Source organism: Mastigoproctus giganteus, chromosome 6 (assembly GCF_048544385.1).
Source record: "Mastigoproctus giganteus isolate SK-2022 chromosome 6, ASM4854438v1, whole genome shotgun sequence".
Taxonomy (NCBI): domain Eukaryota; kingdom Metazoa; phylum Arthropoda; class Arachnida; order Uropygi; family Thelyphonidae; genus Mastigoproctus; species Mastigoproctus giganteus.
The window spans coordinates 22,340,564-22,364,353 of record NC_143580.1 but is presented as its reverse complement, the minus strand read 5'-3'; the positions used below and the strand labels follow the sequence as shown (position 1 = coordinate 22,364,353).

Genomic DNA, 23,790 nt, shown 5'->3' with positions numbered 1-23,790 from the left:
GGGTTTCTTTTAGGACGATGGGCTACAAGTCCATTTTTGAACAGGTGTCTTCTGACTGTTACTGCACTTGCTACCACTCCTGTATGTTCTTCCCATTCTCTTTTCAGTTCAGACAAAGAAGCTTTATGGTTTTTAAGGCATAAGTGCTTCAAAATGCAGTCGTGTTTTGGCATAGATTCGTTTGCATCCTGTTCCTTTTTTCCTATCAGCAGAACCAGTATTCTTGAGTTTGGAAAGAAATCTACTCACTGTCGACTGATTACAAGACACTATAAGCAATATGACGGGAAGAACATCCTTCCTCACATAAAGCAACAATAGCACTCTTTCTTTGTGGCGTCAACTGCACATAACTCGCCATCCTGACACAAGCAAGGAATGACTGCAATTCTTGCAAAGCATGCTTATATAGCTGATGCAATATTACGTCATCACCTACACATATCAATCATATCTGATGCAATCTGTAAGAAATATTAAGGGGTGATGCACTTTCTTTGAACACCAGTGTATGAATAAATTAATTGTTTTAAAATGTCAGAAAAATTTATTCATTCCCACTTATTTCTGATTTATTTCCCATCTTTTACTGTATTTCTGAATGTTGAATTAGTATTTTTCATTGTTGAAAAGATCATGTTTCTTTATAACAAAATTTCTGTTTAACAATGATCAATTTTGTTATATAGAGGTCCCCGACCGTATTTAGGAGTAGTTATGCATGAAATGATCTCATGACAGTATAGAGGCCACTAGACAGTACACCGTGTTCTATCAGTGATAAATTGGAAAAGGATGGGCTTTTAATGTTGTATAAAGCAGGTGAGTAACTTGTCAACTACCACCTAGACTCATGCACAAACATGACAAAATGCCTATCTGTTATGGTTATTGAGGTTCAACGACACAGTTAGTGGTGTGCCCTATTTTGTTTGTTTGCTAGTTTAAATTTCCAGAAGAAAAAACAGCCAACCCAATCCCACATTGCTCTTTGAATCATTTTCAAATGAAACTGATTTTGGCATTCTAATACAAAAGTACAGGGTTCCTTTCTAAGTGAATTGGGAGGAACAAGTTAATCCAGCCATAGAAGCCCCCAGTGTCTATGAAATGAGCATTACCAGTGCTTATAGCCCAGTGAACACTTGTTCAAACAATTCAGGTTCCAAAGCTTGCATACAGTGAATGATACAGGAGCTCTGAAGGTTTCAACAAACAAAATAATTTCCAGAAGGGTAGATGCTCAATCCAGTTTTTTTTTTTTCTAAGGACAAAACTTCTACAAATGCCACCCACTCCTCTGCATAAGGATTATGGCATAATTCTTATGCATAGACTTATGAAACTGTTCAGAGAGAGAGAGAGAGAGAGAGAGAGAGAGAGAGAGAGAGAGAGAGAGAGAGAGAGAGAGAGAGAGAGAGAGACTAAATTTCCACTGAAACCACATTTGATAAAAGACAGGGCAACTGTTTAATTTCCTCCCTAAAATTATTAACAGTTATTCTTCAGCAAATTAGAATTTTTTTTTTTTAATATTTATCTCACCTGGTCCCTCAATAGTAGCCTGGATGTCTGTCACATCTTCTTCATTTATGCGTACTTTTATCCCTTCAGGAGGAGTCGAAGAAAGCTCTGAAAGCTCCTTAGTAACTTGTCGGATCACTTGAGGAGAAAGATTCTCCACATTGGAGCTCTAAAAGAAAGGAAAAAGTTATAATTTTAGATTTTTAAATCTAAAATTAATAAAAATTTCAGTAATTAGGATAAATCAAGATAATTTCTGATTATTAGCATTACTCATATGGCCAGGAAACCCTGGGCTTCTGCTGCACCAGCCAAAAGGGAGAGAGAGATAGGCTATTTTGTAATTTCCTCCTCACACAGGTATATATCTACAAGCTGACCTTTGAATTTCCACAAGTCTCAACCATCCACAGAGGCAGTCTAAACCCTATATATTGAATTTATGGCTCCTGGATCTTGAATTATAACAGTGAAAATTTCTGCTTCATTCATTTTATTATTCCCTCTCAGAGTTTACAGACTGCAGTTAGGTCCATATCCTCTAACATGTCTAGTTACCAAGCTCTCTAGCTCACATATTCAAAATTGTTCCTCATATGGACTGCCCTTATGCTGTTCTCACCAGGCAAGGTGCCTAACTTTGGACCTGTTCAAGAAGCTCAATGACATTTTTTTTTCGGTGCAGTTACCATATTGATACATTATTCCAAGTGTGGGCTAACAATTGCCCCTTCCATTTCTATCTGAATGAACCTGTATTGCACTCTTAGTCATCACTTCCATTATTTTCCCTACCACTGAAGTCAGACTGACCAGTTGGAAGTTGTCCACTTCACCCTTAGAACCACCTTTTATATAGCAATACATTGGCACTTCTCCAGTCCAAAGGAATCTTTCCCAAGTTCAATGATACCTTCATTATTAATCTTAACAGTTCAATGCACTTGCTTACTACTTCCCTCAAAATTATAGATATGCTAACAAATGCAGAAGCCTTACTTGTTTGTAAGTTGTTCTAATACAGGGTGTTCTGTTACTTCAATATTACTAATTTCATGTTTCCCAGCTTCACTCACACAGTTTCTCCTTAATATGAAGGGCCTTTCATCTATAAATATTTATGAAAAGTAATTGTTCAATTCATCAGTATTAGTAGGGGAAAATGATGCAAAAGAAAGCAAGCTTATGCAACAGTAACCAAAAAAAACCTGTAACATCAAGAGAGAAACATCTTTGCTTCTCAAATAATGAATAATTTGTTCTTAGTTCATGCAATTAACTATCCTTTTTGCTAAAAAGTTCCAGTTTTGTGCATTAAAAACTACCAGGGGGGAAAAAATTAAACATTCTTCATATTACTAGTATTGACTATACAGTTCAAGGACACAAGGTTGTGATGATCTCCAAGGATCCAATTGACACTTGTAGATCCATCATGAAGATTCAAATTGAGTAGAAGTCCAATCCAGGAAGTAGATGTCTAAATCAAGAATTGTGGTCACAATGAAGAAGTCAACTTTTCCTCAAGCCTGAACAGTCCCAACGGTATAGGGGAATACTTCAATCAGTCTCCACATACAGTCCCTGGAACCACAATAACACCAAAGCACCACAGGTCATCAATCGAAGGAAGCAACCACCACAATGCAATCCAACAGGCTCATTGTGATACAATTCGAGGAAATCAAACATTTATTGTAACAAAAATAAATAAAAAAAAAATACTGTCAATGCACTTCCCTCCTCCCATAGATATGAATTCAGCTGTCCTTTGAATTTCCCTACATACCAGCAAAGCAATTTATTCCAATGATTAACAAGGTGAAGGGAAACTTCCTGCAATCTAATCTACAACTCTTCCCACTTAATTGAATTTATGCTCCTTGAAGTAGAACAAATGAAGGTAAAAAAGTTTTTGCCTTCATTTGTTTTACTATATCCTTTCAGAACCTTATAAACATCAGGCGGATCCATTTTAAAGTACCTAGTTACCAAGCTCTGTAGTCTGTATTTCAAAGTCTCTTCTCATATGGGCACCCTTTTACCAATCTTGTCAGATGCACTGAATTAGTTGTCTGACAGCACCAGGGGTTCCCCCATCTCCACATCCACTATGAGTCTTTGATATCTTTGTATACTTGTTTGCAGATGTTCATCCATCATGCAAAGTTAGCAAAACCATTCACACATCTGTTGTGAATGCTCTAATTCATGTTAATTTTAATAATGTCCAAAAGCAGAAAAATAATCCATTTTATTAAGTTTGTTGCTCCAGTCAGTCAGTTGATATTTGGGTGTGTAGTAAAGACTTGTAAATCAAATAAAAAGTGATGTAAAGCACCCTGCATAAACTCCGAGTTAGGGTTAATAAGCTTTGTGACTATAAATTTTGATGTAATTCTAGAAAATCTTATGTATTAATAATAATGAAGCATTGATAACAATTGCCAACCAATATTTTATATAAATTTCAAGCTAATAATTTTAGGGATGCATAAAAATAGCAAAATAGATGAGCCTGACTGAAAATTTCCAGATAACCTGTAGCATTTAAATGTTTCTCCACTTGTATTAAGGAGACCAATGTACACAGGAGAATGCTCTCCATATCACTATACTAAGAGTGGGTTTGGCTATGATAACCATCTGTGAAAAGGCACTACAAGTTTCAATTCTGAAATGCTTCTTTGGTTACCACTGTTGTAATGAATTATTTGACTTACTGTAGCCTTTCTGTCACCAAACAAGTTTTTTCAGGCTCCATCTTGCATCAACAAGCTGTTCCTGACCATAGGATCACCACTGGCTTGGACCATTGTGTGAAACCCCCAACAATGCTGCAGTTTCTGAGATACTCATTCCAGAACAACTAGCATTAATTACCATGCCATGTTCAGAGTCACTTAAATCTCTCTTTTTTTTTTTTTTTTAAACTTTCCACTGCTAGTATGGTGTCTGACAGATGCTACTTTTTAAAATTTGTTATTATTTTTAAGAACTAGAAATGAAATCAAATTCTCCCATGTACCTTTGACCCAGTATTCTCTAACCAGTTGCAAAATAGATGTGCGAAAGTTTGCCTTTAGCCAACAGGTAGTTGATTGTTAGAACAAACTTCTATCTGTTGTTGAATTTGACAGTTAAAATAAATTCAAGGAAGAACCAGACAAACTACTGGAGGGAATGAATAAGTGAAATGGGAGGTATTATGCTTTTTATTTTTTGCTGATGCTCTATAAGCTTGCTTTCTTGAATCATTTGCCACTACTGAAATTAATACTGTAAACATCTCTTGCTTGGTTTATTTCTTTATCTTCAATCATATTGAGAAGTGTTGGAAACTTCCACACAATACTTCAAGTTTGAAAATAATAATATTGTAATAGTATTCACCATACAGTGCAAGGAAGTCACAGGATTTTGCTGCACTGACAAAAAAAAAAAAAAAAAACCACAAATTATATGCTTCCCTCCTCCCACAGGTAACTATCCAGTTGAACTTTGAATTTATTCAAACTGTTAGCTTCAACTAACTGTGAGGGAAATTGTTCCAGCAATCAACGACTCACAAACTAAAAGGAAACTTCCTACAATTTAATCTAAACCTCAAGCCCTGTAATTTGAATTTATGGCCCCTAGTTCTGGAATTTTTAAAACAGTGAGAATTCCACCTTCATTTTACTAACCCCTCTCAGAGCCTTATAAACCTCTATCGGGTCACCTCTGATGTGCCTGGTTGCCAACCTCTAAGCCCACATAATCAGTCTTTCCTCATACAGTCCAACAATCAACGACTTGCAAACTAAAATTCAATCTAAACTTAGTCCTTCCGTCAATCCCACCACGCAAGTTATGCCTCCATAGCCAGGTGGGAAGGAGCAGCAGTGCGTAGCACGCACTTCTTGATTAGACCGGGGTTTGAGCCCGTCACCACCAAATACGGAGGATGCGGAAAGGTCAAGGAATCACCACCGCATTTCCCGGAGCAATATGGCCTTAGTTGCTAATGCTCCTAAAAATCAAATAACAAACAAACAAACAACCACGCAAGTTGCCCATCTTTGGACCCTTTCAGGAAGCTCAATGTCTTTTCTCAGATGAGATCTCCATACTTAAACACAGTATTTCAAATGTGGTCTTACAATTGCCTTATACAGTGGGATTATGACCTCCCCACCTCTACAGGATAATGTTCAATAAATCATCGATAGGAAACCATGGGCTTTCCTGGCTGCCTGTTTACACTGTTCAGAAGACTTCATATCTGCCTGTATAGTAACTCCCAGATCGATCCCTTTCCTCCTCCTCCTCCACTGTTTTTAATTCAACCCCACCAAGTGTATAATATATTTGTGTGTTGCTGTTCCCCAAGTATAAAACCTCGCATTTAGCAGCATTAAAACATAGCTAACACTTCTCAGACAAATTTTGAAGTATGTTCAAGTTGTTCTGAAGAAGCACTACTTAGCACTGATCATTAATGACTCTGCCAATCTTTACATCATCTACAAATTTTGACATCATGCCTTCTATCCCTTCATCAATGTCATTTATGAAAATGAGAAACAACAGTGGTCCAAGAACCAAACCTTGAGGGACCCACTCCTGACATTACACCAATCTGAAGAATATCCATTAATTACAACCCTCTGCCTTCTGCTCTGCAGCCACCCAGCAATCCATCTTAGAAAGTTAACAGTAACCCCAACCTGTTCAAGCTTATACAGTAACCTGTCATGGAGGACCGAGTCAAATGCTTTGCTAAAATCCAAATAAACTATGTAAAAATTGTTCCCTAAATCCAGCTCATGAGTAATTGTGTCAGAATAGCCAACTAAGTTAGTTACACATGATTTACCCTCAACAAACCATGTTGTGAATCCTTCAGAATGCCATATCTATCTAAATATCCCTGGACTGCACTCAATCATTGCCTCTAAGCTTTTTCCTACTACTGAAGTCAGACTAATCAGTCTGCAGTTACAACTTCACTCCTAGAATTAGCAATATATTGGCCCTTCTCCAATCCAAAGGAATCTCCCCCAAGTCCAAAGATGCCCTCATAATTAACCTAAATGGTTCAATAAATAATGGTTAAACAAAATTAATAAATATCAACTGATAAAATTTGTGCTATCTGCAGCATTTGTAAGAGTATTCTTTTTCAGTGGGAACTTGTGCACCATGTAATGTCATATTTAGCAATAATGTATTTCCTTTATAATTTACAATGTCTTTTATTTGCAATTACAGCACTAAAAGAATGTTTCAAATTTCAGTAAAGCTATGGTTATAGTCAGAGTGGCTCTGTGTTAGCTGAATAATCATTCTAGAGTAAACAACCTATAACAGCCCAATGAGCAATAAAGGTACCAGTCTGAATGTTGAGATAAATGGAGAGGGATGGGGATTCTGGAATTTTTTTTTAAGAAAAACAGCACTGGCCTAATATCTTCATTTCAAGTGAAGATAAGTCTACATTATTTTTATGCTTATTTATTTTCAAATGACTAATTACATGCATTTCCAACTACTTCAAACTGAAAAATCACATCTACATAGTACAGTACAGAAATCAAACATGTTATCTTTTCCAGAATTTACAGTTAAGAGAAAATCTTGCGTGTTTTATTAAGCTCGTGCAAACGGATAAGTTTTTCTGGAAATTTTTACCATCCTCTTGATTAATTAACATATTAAATTGTGTTTTACAAATATATTAAATAGTTTTAGTCACGTTCATTTGTCTATTTTTTTAAAATTTAGCTAGTGATTTTGTAAGTTATGACTCACCACTTGTACCACTATTGTATCAACGTTTTGACACAAATATCGATGCACGTAACCAGTGCCAGTGGTGCAGAGGAATAGTAAGGTCTTAATTATGATAAGTAGCTCGAAGGTTCTAATCACTTGTTGGACATATATCTGTTGTGTTTAGCTAAGGATATAACTAATTTAACATTGTGATCATTACAATATAGCGTAACATATATATTGAACTCCACAGCATAAGGTATAATTTAAAAATAGACGGCATAATACATATCACTGCATTTAGGAATCTATTAGCTTAGTGTAGAATTGTCAATTAAATTTATTAATTTTTGTTGTTAATCAAATTGTATTTAATGGAAATAGTGCCCCAGACTAGAGCAGCAAAGCAATGGGCACAAAATAGTGAGCGTACTCTGGCACAGGGGAGAACCGAAGGGGGCAACTCTAAAATGCATAACAGCATAAAAAATTGTGCAACTTGTGAAATGTTTGTAGACTTTCTGGAAGAGGGCATGATCTAACCAAGGAGTATGTTTTTGTGTGTGCTAGGTTCAGAGTGTGAAGAAATTAAGCTGGATGACAACTCAGCATTCTAATGGGCCTTTATGAGAGTTTGAAGAACAGGATGAATGCCCAAGAAGTATTGAAATTGGGGGATCCATCAGGCTCTCAGCTGCCCACATCAACATAAGAGCTTACACTCAATCATCAGGCAAAACAGTAGCAATCTTCAAGACAGAATGTGCTGGCCAAACAGGAGCTATTGTTGGTGACTCCAACAATGGCGGGGAAATATACTGCAAAAAGGATAGGTGGTATAGAACCAGGGTAGGTCTCCCAGGGGCAAAATGTTATGACGTTATAGAGCAGATATCTTTTAAGGACACAAAGGTGATACTATTGTACACTTTGGTTCTAATGACATCAAGAGTAGGAGATTTGCAGACTTACTTAACAAGTAGAGTGTTTCCTTGTTAGTAAACACTCTACTTGTTAAGTGTATACACTTAAATACTTTAAATGTACACACTTAAATAGAAAGGGTGCAAGCATATTTGCCAATGCTATCGAGGCAGTGTTAGGTGGGTTGGAAAACTGCTAATTTTTGGGGGGAAATAATAGATTAACAGTAACCACACGCAGAGGTGAAAGTGATTCTAACACTGCTTCTATTGAAATGAGCAGCAGGTGAAAATTCCCCTGGAAAGCAAGGTGCAGGGGAATTCAAGAACTGCTGAGCCTCATCGTGGAACAAGCAAATACATGGGCTGTGTTAGGTTAACTAACAGTAAGAATCGGTGCATGTCACATAAATATAAGTAATGCAGAATTGGAATTTTGGGAGTACAATATAAACAGAAAGGATGGACAGGATAGGAAGGGAGGAAGGGTTATGCCGTTAGTTAAGAAACACAAAATCTAAGAAAGTGCATCCAGTTCGCATTGGTAGAAAGTGTAATGTTGAGTCAGTTTGGTGTGACATAAGCACTGGGAAAGTAAAATTCAGAGTAGGAGTGTGTAATAGGCCTAATGACTCTGATGAGTAAAATGAACAACTGTACAGAGAAATAAAGTGGGCCAGTAAATCAGAGTGTATTATAATGGGGAATTTTAACTTAAGAGATATTGACTGGAACTTGTGAATTGATCATTCACACACTAGCAAAGCTTTTATGAATTTATTGGATGATTGTTTTCTACAGTAGCATGTTAGAGAGGAAACCAGAGGGAGTAACACACTCTTAATCTGATTATCAGCAGTGATTATTCATGCCTTAAGAATCTGCAGATTAAGAAACCACTAGGTGGCAGTGATCACAGTGTGCTGATATAGAATTTACTTAAAGATTTAACTACCATTAGAGGTAGAGAGAAGGGTTTTTGCAAAGGTGACTACAGTAGTCTCAGACGGTTTTTAAATTCTATACAATTGGACCAACTGATGATGTTACCAACAGCAAATTCTAAATGGGAAGCATTCAAGGAAGTAATCTTGGAAGCTACTAAGCTTTATGTCACTCTGAATCAGATCAGTCCACTTGATATTGATGGTTCGACTGTTGATGATCCTGCTCAGGCAGTTGAGAAACTGAGTATTTTACATCTACATTCACACATCAGGAATTCTCTAAGAAACTGAATGGCAGAAGATTATCGAACTCTAACAGGGAACTAAATGATTTTGTAATAACTGAGAGCAAAGTGAAGGAGAAATTGTTGAAGTTAAACATAAGAAAGGCACCAGAGGTGGATGGGATTTATCCAGTTATATTAAAGGAGGCAGCAAACCCTTAGCCATAATTACGAGAGCATCCTGGGATTCAGGAAAGTCCCCACAGACCAGAGATGTGCAAATGTATCTGCATTTCGCAAAGGGGATCAAAGGGTGACACCAGTAATTACAGACCTGTTAATTTAACTTTGGAGTCACTGGTTAGAGAAGCGTTCCAGGATCTTGTAGAAAAGACTGCATAATTCAGTCGCAGCATGGGTTTGTAAGGGGAAGTCTTGTCTGACCAATTTGATTGGATACTACAATATGGTCACAAAGGAACTGGATGCAAAGAATAATTTTGATATCATATACAGAGAAGGGCAACAAAGGGTTACTGTTACCAAGAAAGGCTTAAGTTCTGCAAACTGCAGCATCTGGAGACTAGGCACCTGCAAGGTTATCTGATTGAGGTGTATAAGGTCTTGAATGGTTTGAGCACACTCAATGCTGATGTGATTCTTCCTCTTGCTCAGAGTATGTACCTAAGGGGGATAAATTCAAATTTAGGAAAGACTGTTGTAGAATAATGTGTGGAAATTTGCTTTTAGCCAGCAGGTGGTCTGTTGCTGTGGAAGTTGACAGCTTAAATAAATTCAAGGAAGAACTCGACAAACTTTTGGAGCAAATGGATGGGTGAAATGGGAAGTTTTTTTTTGGGCTGATACTGTATAAGCTTGATTTCTTGCATCAAGTGCCTCTTTTGAAACACTACATATTTCTCTGTAATCTTACTGAAGGAGAGTTAAACAAATTTAGCTTTACACAAAAAGATACAGTTTAAAGTACTAAACTGTATCTTTTTGAACTGTCTTAAAAATTTGCAGTGAAACCAGAGTTAATCTTTTTTTTTTTTTTGTAAAATGGATGGACAAAAGGGGTTAAAAAAAAAAAAAATCCACCATCATATACCTGAAGTTGGCAGTAATATGCTACTCATAGAACTATCATCAGTTAAAATTCCCACCCATGGTCTTTTTTCAACAGTTTTGTTAACAATTTGTAATTATTTCTGGAGGACACTTAATCCCACAACTGTTATAAATGCATTTGTAGCAGTCTTGGGATTAAGAGTTCCTTATTGAAGTAATTAGGTCACTTTGAATGACAAAAAATTCCTCATCGGCTATTCTACTAGTCCCAATTTCAGGGGTTGTACTCCTCAAAGCCATGAATGAGAAACATTTTGGGAAAGACCATTAAAAACAGAATAATAAGGGTTACTATAATAATTCTTGTTGACACCAACCAAACAGAAAATGCAAATTTTTTTTTTCTGTTTGTTCAGTGTCAACAAGAATATTGTACATATTTCACTTCTGACCTCTACATAAGGACTAACATAGTTTCTAAGCAATAATGCAGTTGTTTTTCTTTTTTATTTATTTCCTACAGAAACAAGAGGTTGTTGTTGTTGTTCTGGAGGCTTAATGGCACATAAGCTGCTAAGGCTATAATGTGCCTATTCACTTATTTTATTAAAACATGAGTTTTCCCTAAATCAAAAGAAAATCTGAAATCAGAAATAATTGAAAAGCCCAGTTTGCCTGAGAAAGTCAAAAAATTCAGAAATATTTGCCTTATCACCAATGAGATTTTCAAGAGTTATTGGTTTATGGAGATTAACCAGTGAGATCAAGGATGAAGTTCTGGCTTGTTTATAATAGGGGCAGCCAATAAGAATATGTTTTACTGTCAAATTATTAGAACAATGTGTACATTGTGGTGGATCATCTCCTGTGAGTAAATGAAGGTGGGTCAGATGGGTATGTCCTATTCTTGCCCTTGAAAGGACTACTTCTTCTTGTCTCGATGTACGGATACTGGACTGCCAGATTTTTGGATCATGTTTAAACTGAAAGAGTTTATTATTAGTCTGAGAGTGCCAGAGTGCTGTCCATTGTGATATGCAAGCAGCATGAACTGTTAGTGCATAATCTGATGCTGGAACAGGGATATTGGTTAAATCAAAAGTAGTTGGATTTTTTGCAGCTTTATCGGCCAGTTCATTGCCTAAAATACCAGAATGGGATGGAATCCAGCAAAAAGTGACCAGTTGGTTGCGTTTTTTAATTTTCAGTAATAAGCTTCTGATTTCATTAAGAATAGGGTGGACTTCATCTGAGGAATTACATAACGACATGATTGAGCTGAGGGAATCAGTGTAAATAACTGATTTGAAGGAACTGTCTGAACAGAGATTTTCTAAAGCTAGTTTGATTGCATATAATTCAGCAGAAAATATACTAAATTCTGATGGAAGGGAAACTGATACAGTTGTATTCGGAAACACTGCAGCTGCTCCAACATTTGAATTAGATTTAGAGCCATCTGTATAGATTGGGGAGAAGTCAGTATATCTTTGAGTGTGAACTGCATGAATTTGTTTGACATTTGATGCTTGCAAAGTATTCTTTCTCCATTGACAGAGGTAAGTGTCACAGGTTGGAAGAGGAGGAGGAGTCCATGGTGGCTGAGTACATGTGGCTACTTGTTGTACGGAATGGACGGAAATATTCCAAACTTGCTCCAATTCAAGAAGGCGAAGACCAGCTGGCTTTACTATGCTAGGTTTGTTTCTGTATAAGATTTCAAATGGTGGGTTGAAAAGGTATGACTGAACGGGATGAGAGGCACAACTTTGTATCTTTACAGCATATTTGAGTAACAGTGTTTTCCTGCGTAAAGCTAGTGGGGGCTCGTGAGCATCAATGTAGAGACTATGTGCTGGCGACGTTCTGAATGCACCAATTGCAATTCTCAAAGCACTGTGCTGAATTGGATCAAGCCAGCGTAATACACTCTTTCTGGCAGAATCATAGACAGGAGCACCATAATCGAGACGGGATCTGATTAATGCCCTGTATAAACGAAGAAGCGAGGTACGATCTGCACCCCATGTTTGGGCAGATAAAGCTCTGAGTATGTTTAACTTTTTTAGACATGACGTCCGTACATTTTTAATATGGTCTAGGAAATTTAACTTGTTGTCAAGGATTAATCCAAGAAATCTGATGTTGCTGGTGACTGGGACAACGATGTTAGAAATTTGAAGTTCAGGATCTGGATGGAGTTTGCGTTGTCTACAGAAGTGGATGGCAACTGTTTTCTGCTGCGAGAGCCGATAGCCGTTGAGGCTTGCCCATTGTTGAATTTTATTAAGTGATATCTGAAGCTGTCTTTCAACAGACCTCATGTTTTGAGAATGACAGGAGATGGAAAGGTCATCTGCATAAAGGTAAGTCTCAACTGTATTTGGAAGCTGCTTAGTGATAGAATCTATTCTCAGAGCAAAAAGAGTGGCACTCAGTACTGATCCCTGTGGAACACCTTCTTCCTGGATGAAAGTTGTGGAAAGGGCATGTTGGTATCGAACTTGAAATGATCTAGTATGTAAGAAGTTCTCAATAAATATAGGGAGGTTGCCTCGTAGTCCTAGAAGGTAAAGATCACTAAGTATACCATACCGCCAAGTGGTATCAAAAGCCTTCTCTATGTCTATTGAAACCATTACTAGATGTTCACGTTTGACAAAAGCATTACGGACGTCAAATTCAGCCTTGACCATAAGATCTAGGCATGACCTGTTTTGACGAAAGCCATATTGACTATGGCTCATTAGCTGTTCCGACTCTATGATCCAGACGAGTCTTCTGTGGATAATTTTCTCAAGAATTTTGCTGAGGCAGCTTGAGAGAGATATGGGTCTATAGCTATTCGGGTTGGATGGATCTTTTCCAGGTTTCAGGAATGCCAAAACTGTACAGTGATGCCAAGAAGCTGGAAAAACATTTTCTAAAAATATGCGATTGTAAAAGACCAGGAGGCAGCGCAAAGCTTTGTCATCAAGATGTTGTAGCATGACATAATAAATCCCATCTGGCCCGGCAGCACCATTGCGGGCAGTTTTAATGACATGTAAAAGTTCAGAATATTGCAGAGGTTTGTTATATGGGAGAAGACGGGCAGTTTGAAAATGAATAGCATGCTTTTCGTCAGTGTTTTTAATTCTTTGGAATGAGGTAGGATAGGCTGTTGCTGCTGAAATTTCGGCAAAAGTATTTCCCAAAGCATTAGCTATATCTACTGGATTAGAGAGATCTTTCCCATTCCAAGAGAGGATTGGAGAAGGTATGGTAGGAAACTTACCAGACAGCTGTCTAATTTTTTTCCATATTATTTTGGAATCAGTATTTCTGTGAAAACTAGAGGCAAAACGGATCCAGGATTCTTTCTTTGCTTGCTTTTGTATGAAGCGTGCTTTTGCCCTTAATTTCTTATAGTTAATAAGATTGACTGTGCTCGGACATTGCCGAAACAAATTCCAAGCTTTATTTTTTGCTCTCTTTGCTGTGGTGCATTTGTCATTCCACCAGTAATTATGATGTTTTCGGCCCGGGGGATTTGATAGTGGTATTGTATTTTTAGCCACATTTAGAAGATGCGACGTGATGTAATCTGTGGCATCATCAATATGTTGGAGGCGGATTTTTTCCTCATCAAGGTCGATTGACGATTGAAATTTTGCCCAGTCTGCTCGGACAAATTTCCACTTTCTGCACGGTTGAATTGAAGGAGTCTTTGCTATCAGAAAGTTGCATACTATTGGAAAGTGGTCACTGCCCATGGGATCATTTATTACATTCCACTCTATGGTTGGGACTAGTACTGGTGAACAAATTGTGAGGTCTATTGCTGATGTGTGTCCTGCTGGGAGCTGTACGTGTGTCGGTGCACCAGTATTGAGTATACTGAAATTTAGTGCCTCTAAAAAGCTTTCAATTAGTCGGCCACGTCTATCCAATTTGGGAGAACCCCATAATGGGTGGTGCCCGTTAAAGTCCCCTAATATACAGAGAGGTGGAGGTATCTGTATAAACAGGTCTTCAAGATCTCTTAAAGAGTAAGAACGGTTTGGTGGTAGGTAGATTGAGATAAGTGTTATTGCACTATGGAGAGTTATGCGAACAGCAACAGCTTCTATTTCAGTTTGGATTGGGATATGACTAGTTGGGATCTTCGAGTTTACTAGGATTGCTACCCCACCATGGGCAGCATTAGCGGTATTTCGATCTCTTCGATAAAGGCAATAGTTCTTTATCGAAGGAGAAATTTGTGAGGTCAGGTAAGTTTCCTGTAGACAGAAGGCAGCTGGAGAATATCGGTTAATTAAGTATTGAATATCGTCAGTGTTGCAACGAAAACCTCTGCAATTCCATTGTAAGATATTGTGGTTCATTTAGGTTTAGTTGAGGATGATTCATCAGACTGTTTTTTGTTTGAGCACTTTTTCCGGTCTTTTTTTGGGAAGCTGGGGCGCCCAGTATCCATAGTGTCATTTGCATGAAGTTCTAGTATGGGTTCCTCAAGATCTGAGTGTACATCTACTTCCATACTATTGGTGGATGATTCAGGTTTCTTGTTGTCTTTGGTAGTTTTTAATTTTTCTTTATCATGCGAGACTGTCCGAGTATCAGTTGGGATGCTGATTGGAGTGTTGGTCGATTCACTGGTTTTAGTTTGATGTGTGTCTTTTCCTGAATTAGATAGTGTATTTTTAACCCAATTAGCCATAGATGTGCTGGGGGGTATTGATACATCTGTTTGTACTGCTGTTGAAATAAAGCTTCGAGTGTGAGACGCATATGAACGACTGGGCATGGTCAACATAACCTGTCTGCGTGCCTCAGGGTATGTGACTTTGTGTTCAATTTTATATTTTTGAATTTTCTTCCCTGTTTTCCACATTTCACAGGATTTTGAAAATGCTGGGTGACTTTCTTTGCAGTTAGGGCAAATGGGACTTGATGCTGAACAGTCCGCTTGTGTATGTTCCTTGGAACCACAAATAGGACAAATAGCTTCTCCTCTGCATGCTTGTTGGGAATGTCCATATTTTTGGCATTTAAAACAACGAATCGGGTTAGGAATATAAGCCCGAATTCGGCAGTTTAAATAGCCAGCTTTTACTGAGGATGGCAAATCTGGGGTACTGAAGGTTAAAATGATTGACCTAGTTGGGACGAGATTTCCATCTTTTTTGGTCATTATGCGTTTGGCGTTGGTTACTTTTTGATTACTCAGTTCTTTAACTAATTCCTCTTCTGATATTGTAAGTAGGTCCCATTCGGTTATAACGCCTTTCGAGGAATTTAAGGTGTTGTGCGGAGTAATAGATACTGGCAGGCCACCGAATGTCGTTGTTTTGAGCAGCCACTCGGAATGTTTGGAGTTGGCTGTTTCAATTAATAGGTCTCCAGATTGCAGTCGTTTAACCATTTTTGGAGTTCCAGCAATCGATTCCAGAAATCTTTGGATGACGAATGGTGATAATTTGCCTACAGGTTGGTTGGAGAGAGAGTGTATCACCAGAAAGTTTGGCATTTCATTGCACTGAACTTCTCTTCGGAGCCTTTTTGCTTGGTTCACGTCTTCATCATTAGGTTTGTCTAGCCTTGAGTGTGAAGGCTCTAGAGGTGGATATTCATTTTTATCCATCGTTGCTCCTTTTAGCCCTGGGGGATAACTTTTCCCCCAGATTACCGGCCCCGCCACGGGGAGGCAGGAGCAGTGCCGCTCGGAGGCCAAGCGGTTGAAGTGTTAGTTGGTTAATAAAACAAGAAATATAGGAAAAAGAAAGGTGTGTTTCCTTTCTGTGTTCTAACTTGTGGTTTTCAAGTATAGAACTAGTTATAAAAGAAAGGCTTTTGCTAGAAACGTAGGAACTTAAAAGGAAATAACTTCAATCACTTTAGAAGAGCGCTCTATATATCACCAGAATATCGCTTGGCCTCGAAATACGCTTGGCACCCGGGGCCAGAAACAAGAGGGTTTTGTTTATTGGGCTAATTCACAATGTACAAATATGTGATCTAATTTTGGTTGTGTGTATACAGATGCTAAAAAGAAAATATTTTCTCTGTTGAACAGAAGGATGAATATCAGAAGGATGCCTTGAACAATGGGTCCTGTCAAACAGGATTGTACTGATTGTATATATATATATATATATTTTTAAACCACAAACACATGTGCACTGTATGACACATACATGTGCCAGCAGCAGTGAATGTGTTAACAATGGAGAATGTTTTCACAGGGATGGGGTACACTTAAATGGTACAAGAATATTTACTGATGCTATCAAGGCAGGTTAGGCATGCTAGAAAAAAGCGTTTGGGTGGATACTTGTTGTTATTTGGTTTTTAGGAGCATTAGCTACTAAGGCCATATTGCTGCGGGATATGTGGTGGTCATTCCCTGACCTTTCCGCATCCTCCGTATTTGGTGGTGACGGGCTCGAACCCCGGTCTAATCAAGAAGCGTCTGCTACGCACTGCTGTTCCTTCCCACCTGGCTACGGAGGTGCACGTTTGGGTGGATACACAGACTAACTGATCAATGTCAACTGGAAGCAGAGCAAAATGGATTCTTGCAGTGCTTGTATTTGGGAATGCAGCAGCCTGGACAGCAAGGTATGGAGGATTACAAGACCTGCCAGGATTCCTTGTGGTACCAGAAAATATATTTGGCTGTGTTTAGGTTACTAAGAGAAAAAATAGGCATAAATATACTTGCTTCTACACTAATGTCTATACAAGTGTGTTCACAGGTTGCAAAAACTACTTATTCTACCTGAGATCAACTACACTATATTTCCAATTAGAGGCCTTTAAGGATTCCTCCTGTTTCTAGGAGGATCTGAACCACAAAATGAATGACAAATAAACTCTCTATACTGTTTTTGTCAAAAAAAAAAAAAAAAAAAAAGAATGTTAGATGTAAATTTCATGATTACAATGGGAAAATAGTGAGAAGAAAAAAAAAATTAGCAATTAAATGTTATTTAGTAGATGAAAATATGTAGACAAACTACAAGATTTAGAAGTACTTTTTATATGCTTAATATTGCTAAATAATATCACATATACCATGCATTTGAGGGCAATAATATTACCTTTTAACAATAGTAAGCATTTTTTTTTTTTAACTTCAGTTACTGCTTTTAAAGACGACACAAGATTGACTTTAACACTAGAGCCATCTTTTACTATTAATGGTAACTTAGGAATCGACAAATAATTAAATATGTCACTTCCTTGATTGGGTTGAGATATAAGCTAGTTTGTAATCAAGTCACAAAGAAGGTTAGGCAGGCGAAGGCAGATTACGAGAAATCTTTGGCAAAGGATGCTAAGAAAAACAGCAAGGACTTCTTTACTTATATAAACTCTAAAAGGAAGGGGATGAATCAGATTGGTCCACTTGATATCGATGGTTCGACTGTTGATGATCCTGCTCGGACAGCCAACAAACTGAATGAGTATTTTGCATCTACATTCAAACGAGTTATTAAGGATTGAAAATGGCAGAAGGTTATCAAATTGTAGCAGGGTGCTTAATGATTTTGTAATAACTGAGAGCAAAGTGTAGGAGAAATTGTTGAAGTTAAACATAAGAAAGGAACCTGGGGTGGATGGGATCTATCCAGTTATATTAAAGGAGGTGGCAAAGGAACTAAGCAAACCCTTAGCCATAATTATGAGGGCATCCTTGGACTCAAGGGAGGTCCCCACAGACTGGAGATGTGCAAATGTATCCCCAATTCACAAAGGGGGGGATGGAAGGGTGACACAAGTAATTACAGACCAGTTAGTTTAACTTCTGTTCCGGGTAAAATAATTGAGTCACTTGTTACAGATGCATTGCAGGATCATGTAGACAGACTGCAGCAATAATTCAGACACAACATGGGTTTGTTAAGGGAAAGTCTTGTCTGACAAATTTGATTGGATATTATGATGTGGTTACAAAGGAACTGGATGCAAAAAATAATTTTGCCCTATACTTGGATTTCAGGAAAGCTTTTGACACTGTTGCACATGGAAGACTACTGTACAAATTGGAGCAGAATGGTATTAAGGGTAAGTTGCTACAATGGATAGAAGTGTGGTTGAGTTGGAGAAGACAGAGAGGTAATCAATGGGTGCTGCTCTTTGTGGACTAATGTTATTAGTGGAGTCCCACAGGGTTCGGTGTTGGGTCCACTGTTGTTTTGTATATTTATCAATGATATTGATGAAGGTATATCAGGGTTAGTGTTGAAGTTTACAGATGATACAAAGGTTGGCAGGTGTGTTACTGCAACAGGATCTAGAAAATTTTGGAATAAGATGGGCTGAGAAGTGGCAACTGAAGTTTAACATTGACAAATGCAAAGTACTGCATATGGGTAGAAGTAACCCCAGAGGAATGTACAAACTGTGTAGTACTACATTTAGGGTGGTAGAAAATGAAAAAGACCTGAGAGTAATTATGCAGTCAGATATGAAGTTTTCTGAACAATGCAGACAGGCTGCAAGAGCAGGTCATGAGGTTTTGTCAATGATATACAGGAATTTTGCTAGCAGGAAAAAGGAGGTGATTGTCCCTCTGTATAAGGCAATGGTCAGGCCACACCTTGAGTACTGCATACAGGTCTAGAGGCCTCATTTTAGGAAGGATGTAGATCTGCTTGAGCATGTACAGAGAAGTGCAACAAGATTGGTGAGGGGAATGAAGGGATCCTCTTACCAAGAGAGGCTTCTAAGTTCTGCAAATTGCAGCGGCTGGCGACTAGGCACCTGCGAGGTGATCTGATTTAGGTATATAAGACTTTGAATGGGTTGAGCACCCTGAATTCTGATGGGTCTTGTTCAGATTACGAACCAAGGGGGCATAAATTGTAATTGAGAAAAGACAGCTGTAGAATAGATGTGAGGAAATTTGAATTTAGCCAGTGGGTAGTTAGTTGCTGGAACAAACTTCCATCTGTCGTTGTGGAAGTTGATAGGTTAAATAAATTTAAGGAGGAACTGGACAAACATTTAGAGGGAATGGTTGTGTAAATATATATATTTTTTTGGCTGATGCTGCATAAGCTCACACACTTGCTTTCTTGCATCACATTCCACAATTACTATTAATCCTTTCGCACTACATTTTTCATTCTCTTGTCTGTTTTGCATCCAGTCCTTTTATTTGGTTCCTTGTCTACTAATTAGTTTAAGTTTTAACCTTCAGTTATCTGCACCCTTAAATAGAATGATTACCTTTTACTCATGGCATCTATTAGATACCATATTGTTTCATCATAAATTTTTTTTTTGTTGAATTGTAAACTTTCTTTTATTCGTTAGGATTTACATAATTTATCTCATTCATAACCACTTGAAATTTCTTGTGCTATAACTTTGTTTTTTCCCCATTCATTCTTCTATTATGCCAGAGTTCCATTAATACCCAATTTTCAACCTACAAATGTCATTTTCCGGAGTGAAAAAAAAAAGGGGGAGGACAATGGGTAATGTGAAACAAAGGTGCAACAGTAGTAGTAGTAGTAGTAGTAGTAGTGGCACATGATGCAAGAAAGCAAGTGTAGGAGCTTATGCAGCATCAGCCAAAAAAAAAAAAAATCACACCATTCCCTCCAAATGCCTGTCCAGTTCCTCCTTAAATTTATTTAACCTATCAACTTCTACGACAGATGGAAGTTTGTTCCAGCAATTAACCACCCGCTGGCTAAAGGCAAATTTCCGCACATCTATTCTACATCTGTCCTTTCTTAATTTGAACTTATGTCCCCGTAGGTTGGTAATCTGAACAAGTGGAAGGATCCCATCAGAATTCAGCGTGCTCAACCCATTCAAGGCCTTATAGACCTCAATCAGATCACCGCGCAGGTGCCTAGTCTCCAGCCACTGCAATTTGCAGAACTTAAGCCTCTCTTGGTAAGAGAATCCCTTCATTCCCCTCACCAATCGTGTTGCTCGTCTCTGTACACGCTCAAGCAAATCTACATCCTTCCTAAAATGAGGCCTCCAGACCTGTACGCAGTACTCAAGGCGTGGCCTGACCATTGCCTTATACAGAGGGACAATCACCTCCTTTTCCCTGCTAGCAAAATTCCTATATATCATTGACAATACCCCATGACCCGCCCTAGCAGCCTGTCTGCACTGCTCAGAAAACTTCATATCTGACTGCACAATTACTCCCAGGTCTTTTTCATTTTCTACCACCTTAAGTGTAGTACCACACAGCTGGTACGTTTCTCTGGGGTTACTTCTACCCATATGCAGTACTTTGCATTTGTCAAGGTTGAATTTCAGTTGCCACTTCTTAGCCCATCTGCCCAAATTATCTAGATCCTGTTGCAGTAGCACACTGCCATTACTGTCATTAACAACCCTGCCAACCTTTGTGTCATCTGCAAACTTCGACATTAAGCCTGATATACCTTCATCAATATCATTGATAAATACACAAAACAACAGTGGACCCAACACCGAACCCTGTGGGACTCCACTAATAACATTAGTCCACGAAGAGCAGCACCCATTGATTACCACCCTCTGTCTTCTCCCACTTAACCATCCTTTTATCCATTGTAGCAACTTACCCTTAATACCATTCTGCTCCAATTTGTACAGTAGTCTTCCATGCGCAACAGTGTCAAAAGCTTTCCTGAAATCCAAGTATATGATATCAAAATTATTTTTTGCATCCAGTTCCTTTGTGACCACATCATAATAACCAATCAAATTTGTCAGACAAGACTTTCCCTTAACAAACCCATGCTGTGTTTGAATTATTGCTGCAGTCTTGTCTAGATGATCCTGCCATGCATCTTTAACCAGCGACTCCATTATTTTACCCGGAACAGAAGTTAAACTAACTGGTCTGTAATTACTCGTGTCACCCTTCGATCCACCTTTGTGAATTGGGGACACATTTGCACATCTCCAGTCCGTGGGAACCTCCCCCGAGTCCAAGGATGCTCTCATAATTATGGCTAAGGGTTTGCTTAGTTGCTTTGCCGCCTCCTTTAAAATAACTGGATAGATCCCATCCACCCCAGGTGCCTTTCTTATGTTTAACTTCAACAATTTCTCCTCCACTTTGCTCTCAGTTATTACAAAATCATTAAGCACACTACTACAATTTGATAACCTTCTTCCATTTTCAAATTGTAATAATTCCTCACGTGTGAATGTAGATGCAAAATACTCATTCAGTTTGTTTGCTATCTGAGCAGGATCATCAACAGTCGAACCATCGATGTCAAGTGGACCAATCATATTCATCCCCTTCCTTTTAGAGTTTATATAAGTAAAGAAATCCTTGCTGTTTTTCTTAGCATCTTTTGCCAAAGATTTCTCGTAATCCGCCTTTGCCTGCCGAACCTCCCTTATTCATCCACCCTTCAAAGGTAAATGGAGGGATAGTTACACACTAATCATGAAATATGGATGCCATTGGACTCCAAACATACAACCTCTTGTGGTTTGTAGTAAACAGAACTGAAGACAGAAACATCATGCAGAGAAAATTAGTGAGGAAAGGAATGTAGCAGGATCTGATCCCACTCCAAAATTCTGAAGAACAATATTTAAAAAAAAAGGGGTGACATCTGTCAGATGCTATGAGGGACAGGATGTAGTCAGGCAGGCCTGTTGATAATACAAGCAGTTGTCTGTTTCCATATTACTTTTTTTATCTTCTGGATTTATTAAATCCAGTCTATTTGTACACACACTGTAAAAAAAGTGCCTTACACATCTGTTTTGCACACACATAGGTTTAAAATGGATTATATCTACTACTTTATAAGTCTAAAAGATTTTACGTTTACATACGCAATGCTATAAACCTTCGGTTTCCCTTCTTCCAGAATGAATTTTTGAGACATCCCAGGTAACAAGTTAGATTTTCTGAAACGTGCTATTATCGGTATATTTATGAAACAAAACAAAATGAAATAATTTATTTAAAATTGATGTCCCAATTACTACTAACATTCTAATAATCCATTCATGCACAGATATGGGAAGGTTCGATTATAAATTTTATTTATGAAATATTCCAGAGATTTCTTAACTAAAATAAGAAAAAGTCCATGAGATCGAAACTGAGTACCAAGCAGAGGCTGATTTTTACTAATAACGGGTAAAGAAAATTACTAGGGTATAGTATAATAGCATGGATATACCAGCTTACTCCGTTGAGTACGATGAACGTTGATATAATATAAATATCGGATGTAAAATGTAAACACAAACTAATGGATTGATTAGTATAATCATGCGTTAACTGCATTAGAAAGCATTCATTCTTCAACTGCCATTAAAAATAATTTATTCTGATATTTTCATAAGAATACTCACACTTGACATTTTCTTCGCTATTCACGTAAGATGTGCTGACGGTAAGCTGTTAACAAATTTGAGAAATAAAAAAAAAAGTCAAGTTACCCTGTACACCTAAGCCTACCACAACTTTCGCTAACCGTTAGCATCTCATACCTTCAAAAACTGACAAATCACAATTCTAATCTCGAACCCATATGTAAAAGAAGTTTATAAAATTGTAACATCGAGTTCAGAATGAACTTCTATTGTTTACAATTACATTATTAACTGCAATGCTAAAAATTTGTCTTTATAAATTTTATCAGATATTCTAGTCATTTAGATATAGTTTTCATAAAAAGGATGAAATGGAAATACAGTATAAATGCAGGGAAATGACAGGCTATGATCTTTGTGATTCATGCTATAGTCTCAGTGACGAGATTATCAAACTGAGAAACTTCAGAGATGGCGGAAGACAGCGAAATAATCGGTGAGGGTGTTTCCCGGAGTTCTGAGCAGGTAAATTATGTGAAATTCCTGAAAGTCAAAATTTTAAGGATGCATTATAATGTGTGTAAATTATTTATGTGCCTGATACAGCTTATTTAGACAATGGATCCTGTATTAATGTAGGCTTAAATTACTTCCTATTATGACTGCACCTATTATGAATAAAGGTTATGGGAGCTTTCGACATTTTAAATCAATTTATCTTATCAGTTTGAAAAGCAGGTGCTAATTTATATTTTATTTAAAAAGCATTCTTTTCATAATAGGTTCCTAGATAAAGCAAGATGCCACAAATTTTCTTTGGAAGTGCAGAATCGCTGATGAACCTCGCTAGATATGCTTGGGGGTGGGAAAAGATACGAGGCGTGTCTAGATAGAATGTACTGACCCAACCCCTCCACAAACCCCGTAAATATAAAAAAAATATATATATATCAACAATTTCCATTACATATTAAAATGATTTCTACGTAATGTCCAAACTAAATACCAATTTTTATAACTCCTGATCCTTTAATCAATTCTTGAATTTTC

General features: G+C 37.7%; 2 protein-coding genes across 3 annotated transcripts in view; one reads left to right on the top strand and one right to left on the bottom strand.

Moving 5' to 3' along the window:
• Positions 1–22,912, bottom strand: part of LOC150084080 (ubiquitin-conjugating enzyme E2 S) — a 47,424-nt gene extending 24,512 nt beyond the window's left edge. Inside the window, exons 1-2 of one of the 2 annotated variants that reach the window (XM_090375022.1) lie at positions 22,780–22,912; positions 1,546–1,693 (exon numbers count right to left, since the gene is read on the bottom strand). In XM_090375022.1, the coding sequence (XP_090231148.1) occupies positions 1,546–1,693; positions 22,780–22,788 (157 nt within the window). In that variant the 5' untranslated portion in view covers positions 22,789–22,912. Of the gene's footprint in view, positions 1–1,545; positions 1,694–6,127; positions 6,137–22,779 lie in introns of those variants that run through there. The other variant, XM_090375023.1, reaches the window with a different exon arrangement.
• Positions 22,913–23,146: 234 nt separating this feature from the next.
• Arl6IP1 (ADP-ribosylation factor-like 6 interacting protein 1) overlaps positions 23,147–23,790 on the top strand; it is a 46,213-nt gene continuing 45,569 nt past the window's right edge. The window contains exon 1 of the mRNA XM_090375021.1: positions 23,147–23,265. Coding sequence (XP_090231147.1) covers positions 23,212–23,265 — 54 coding nt within the window. The 5' untranslated portion in view covers positions 23,147–23,211. The remainder of the gene's footprint in view (positions 23,266–23,790) is intronic.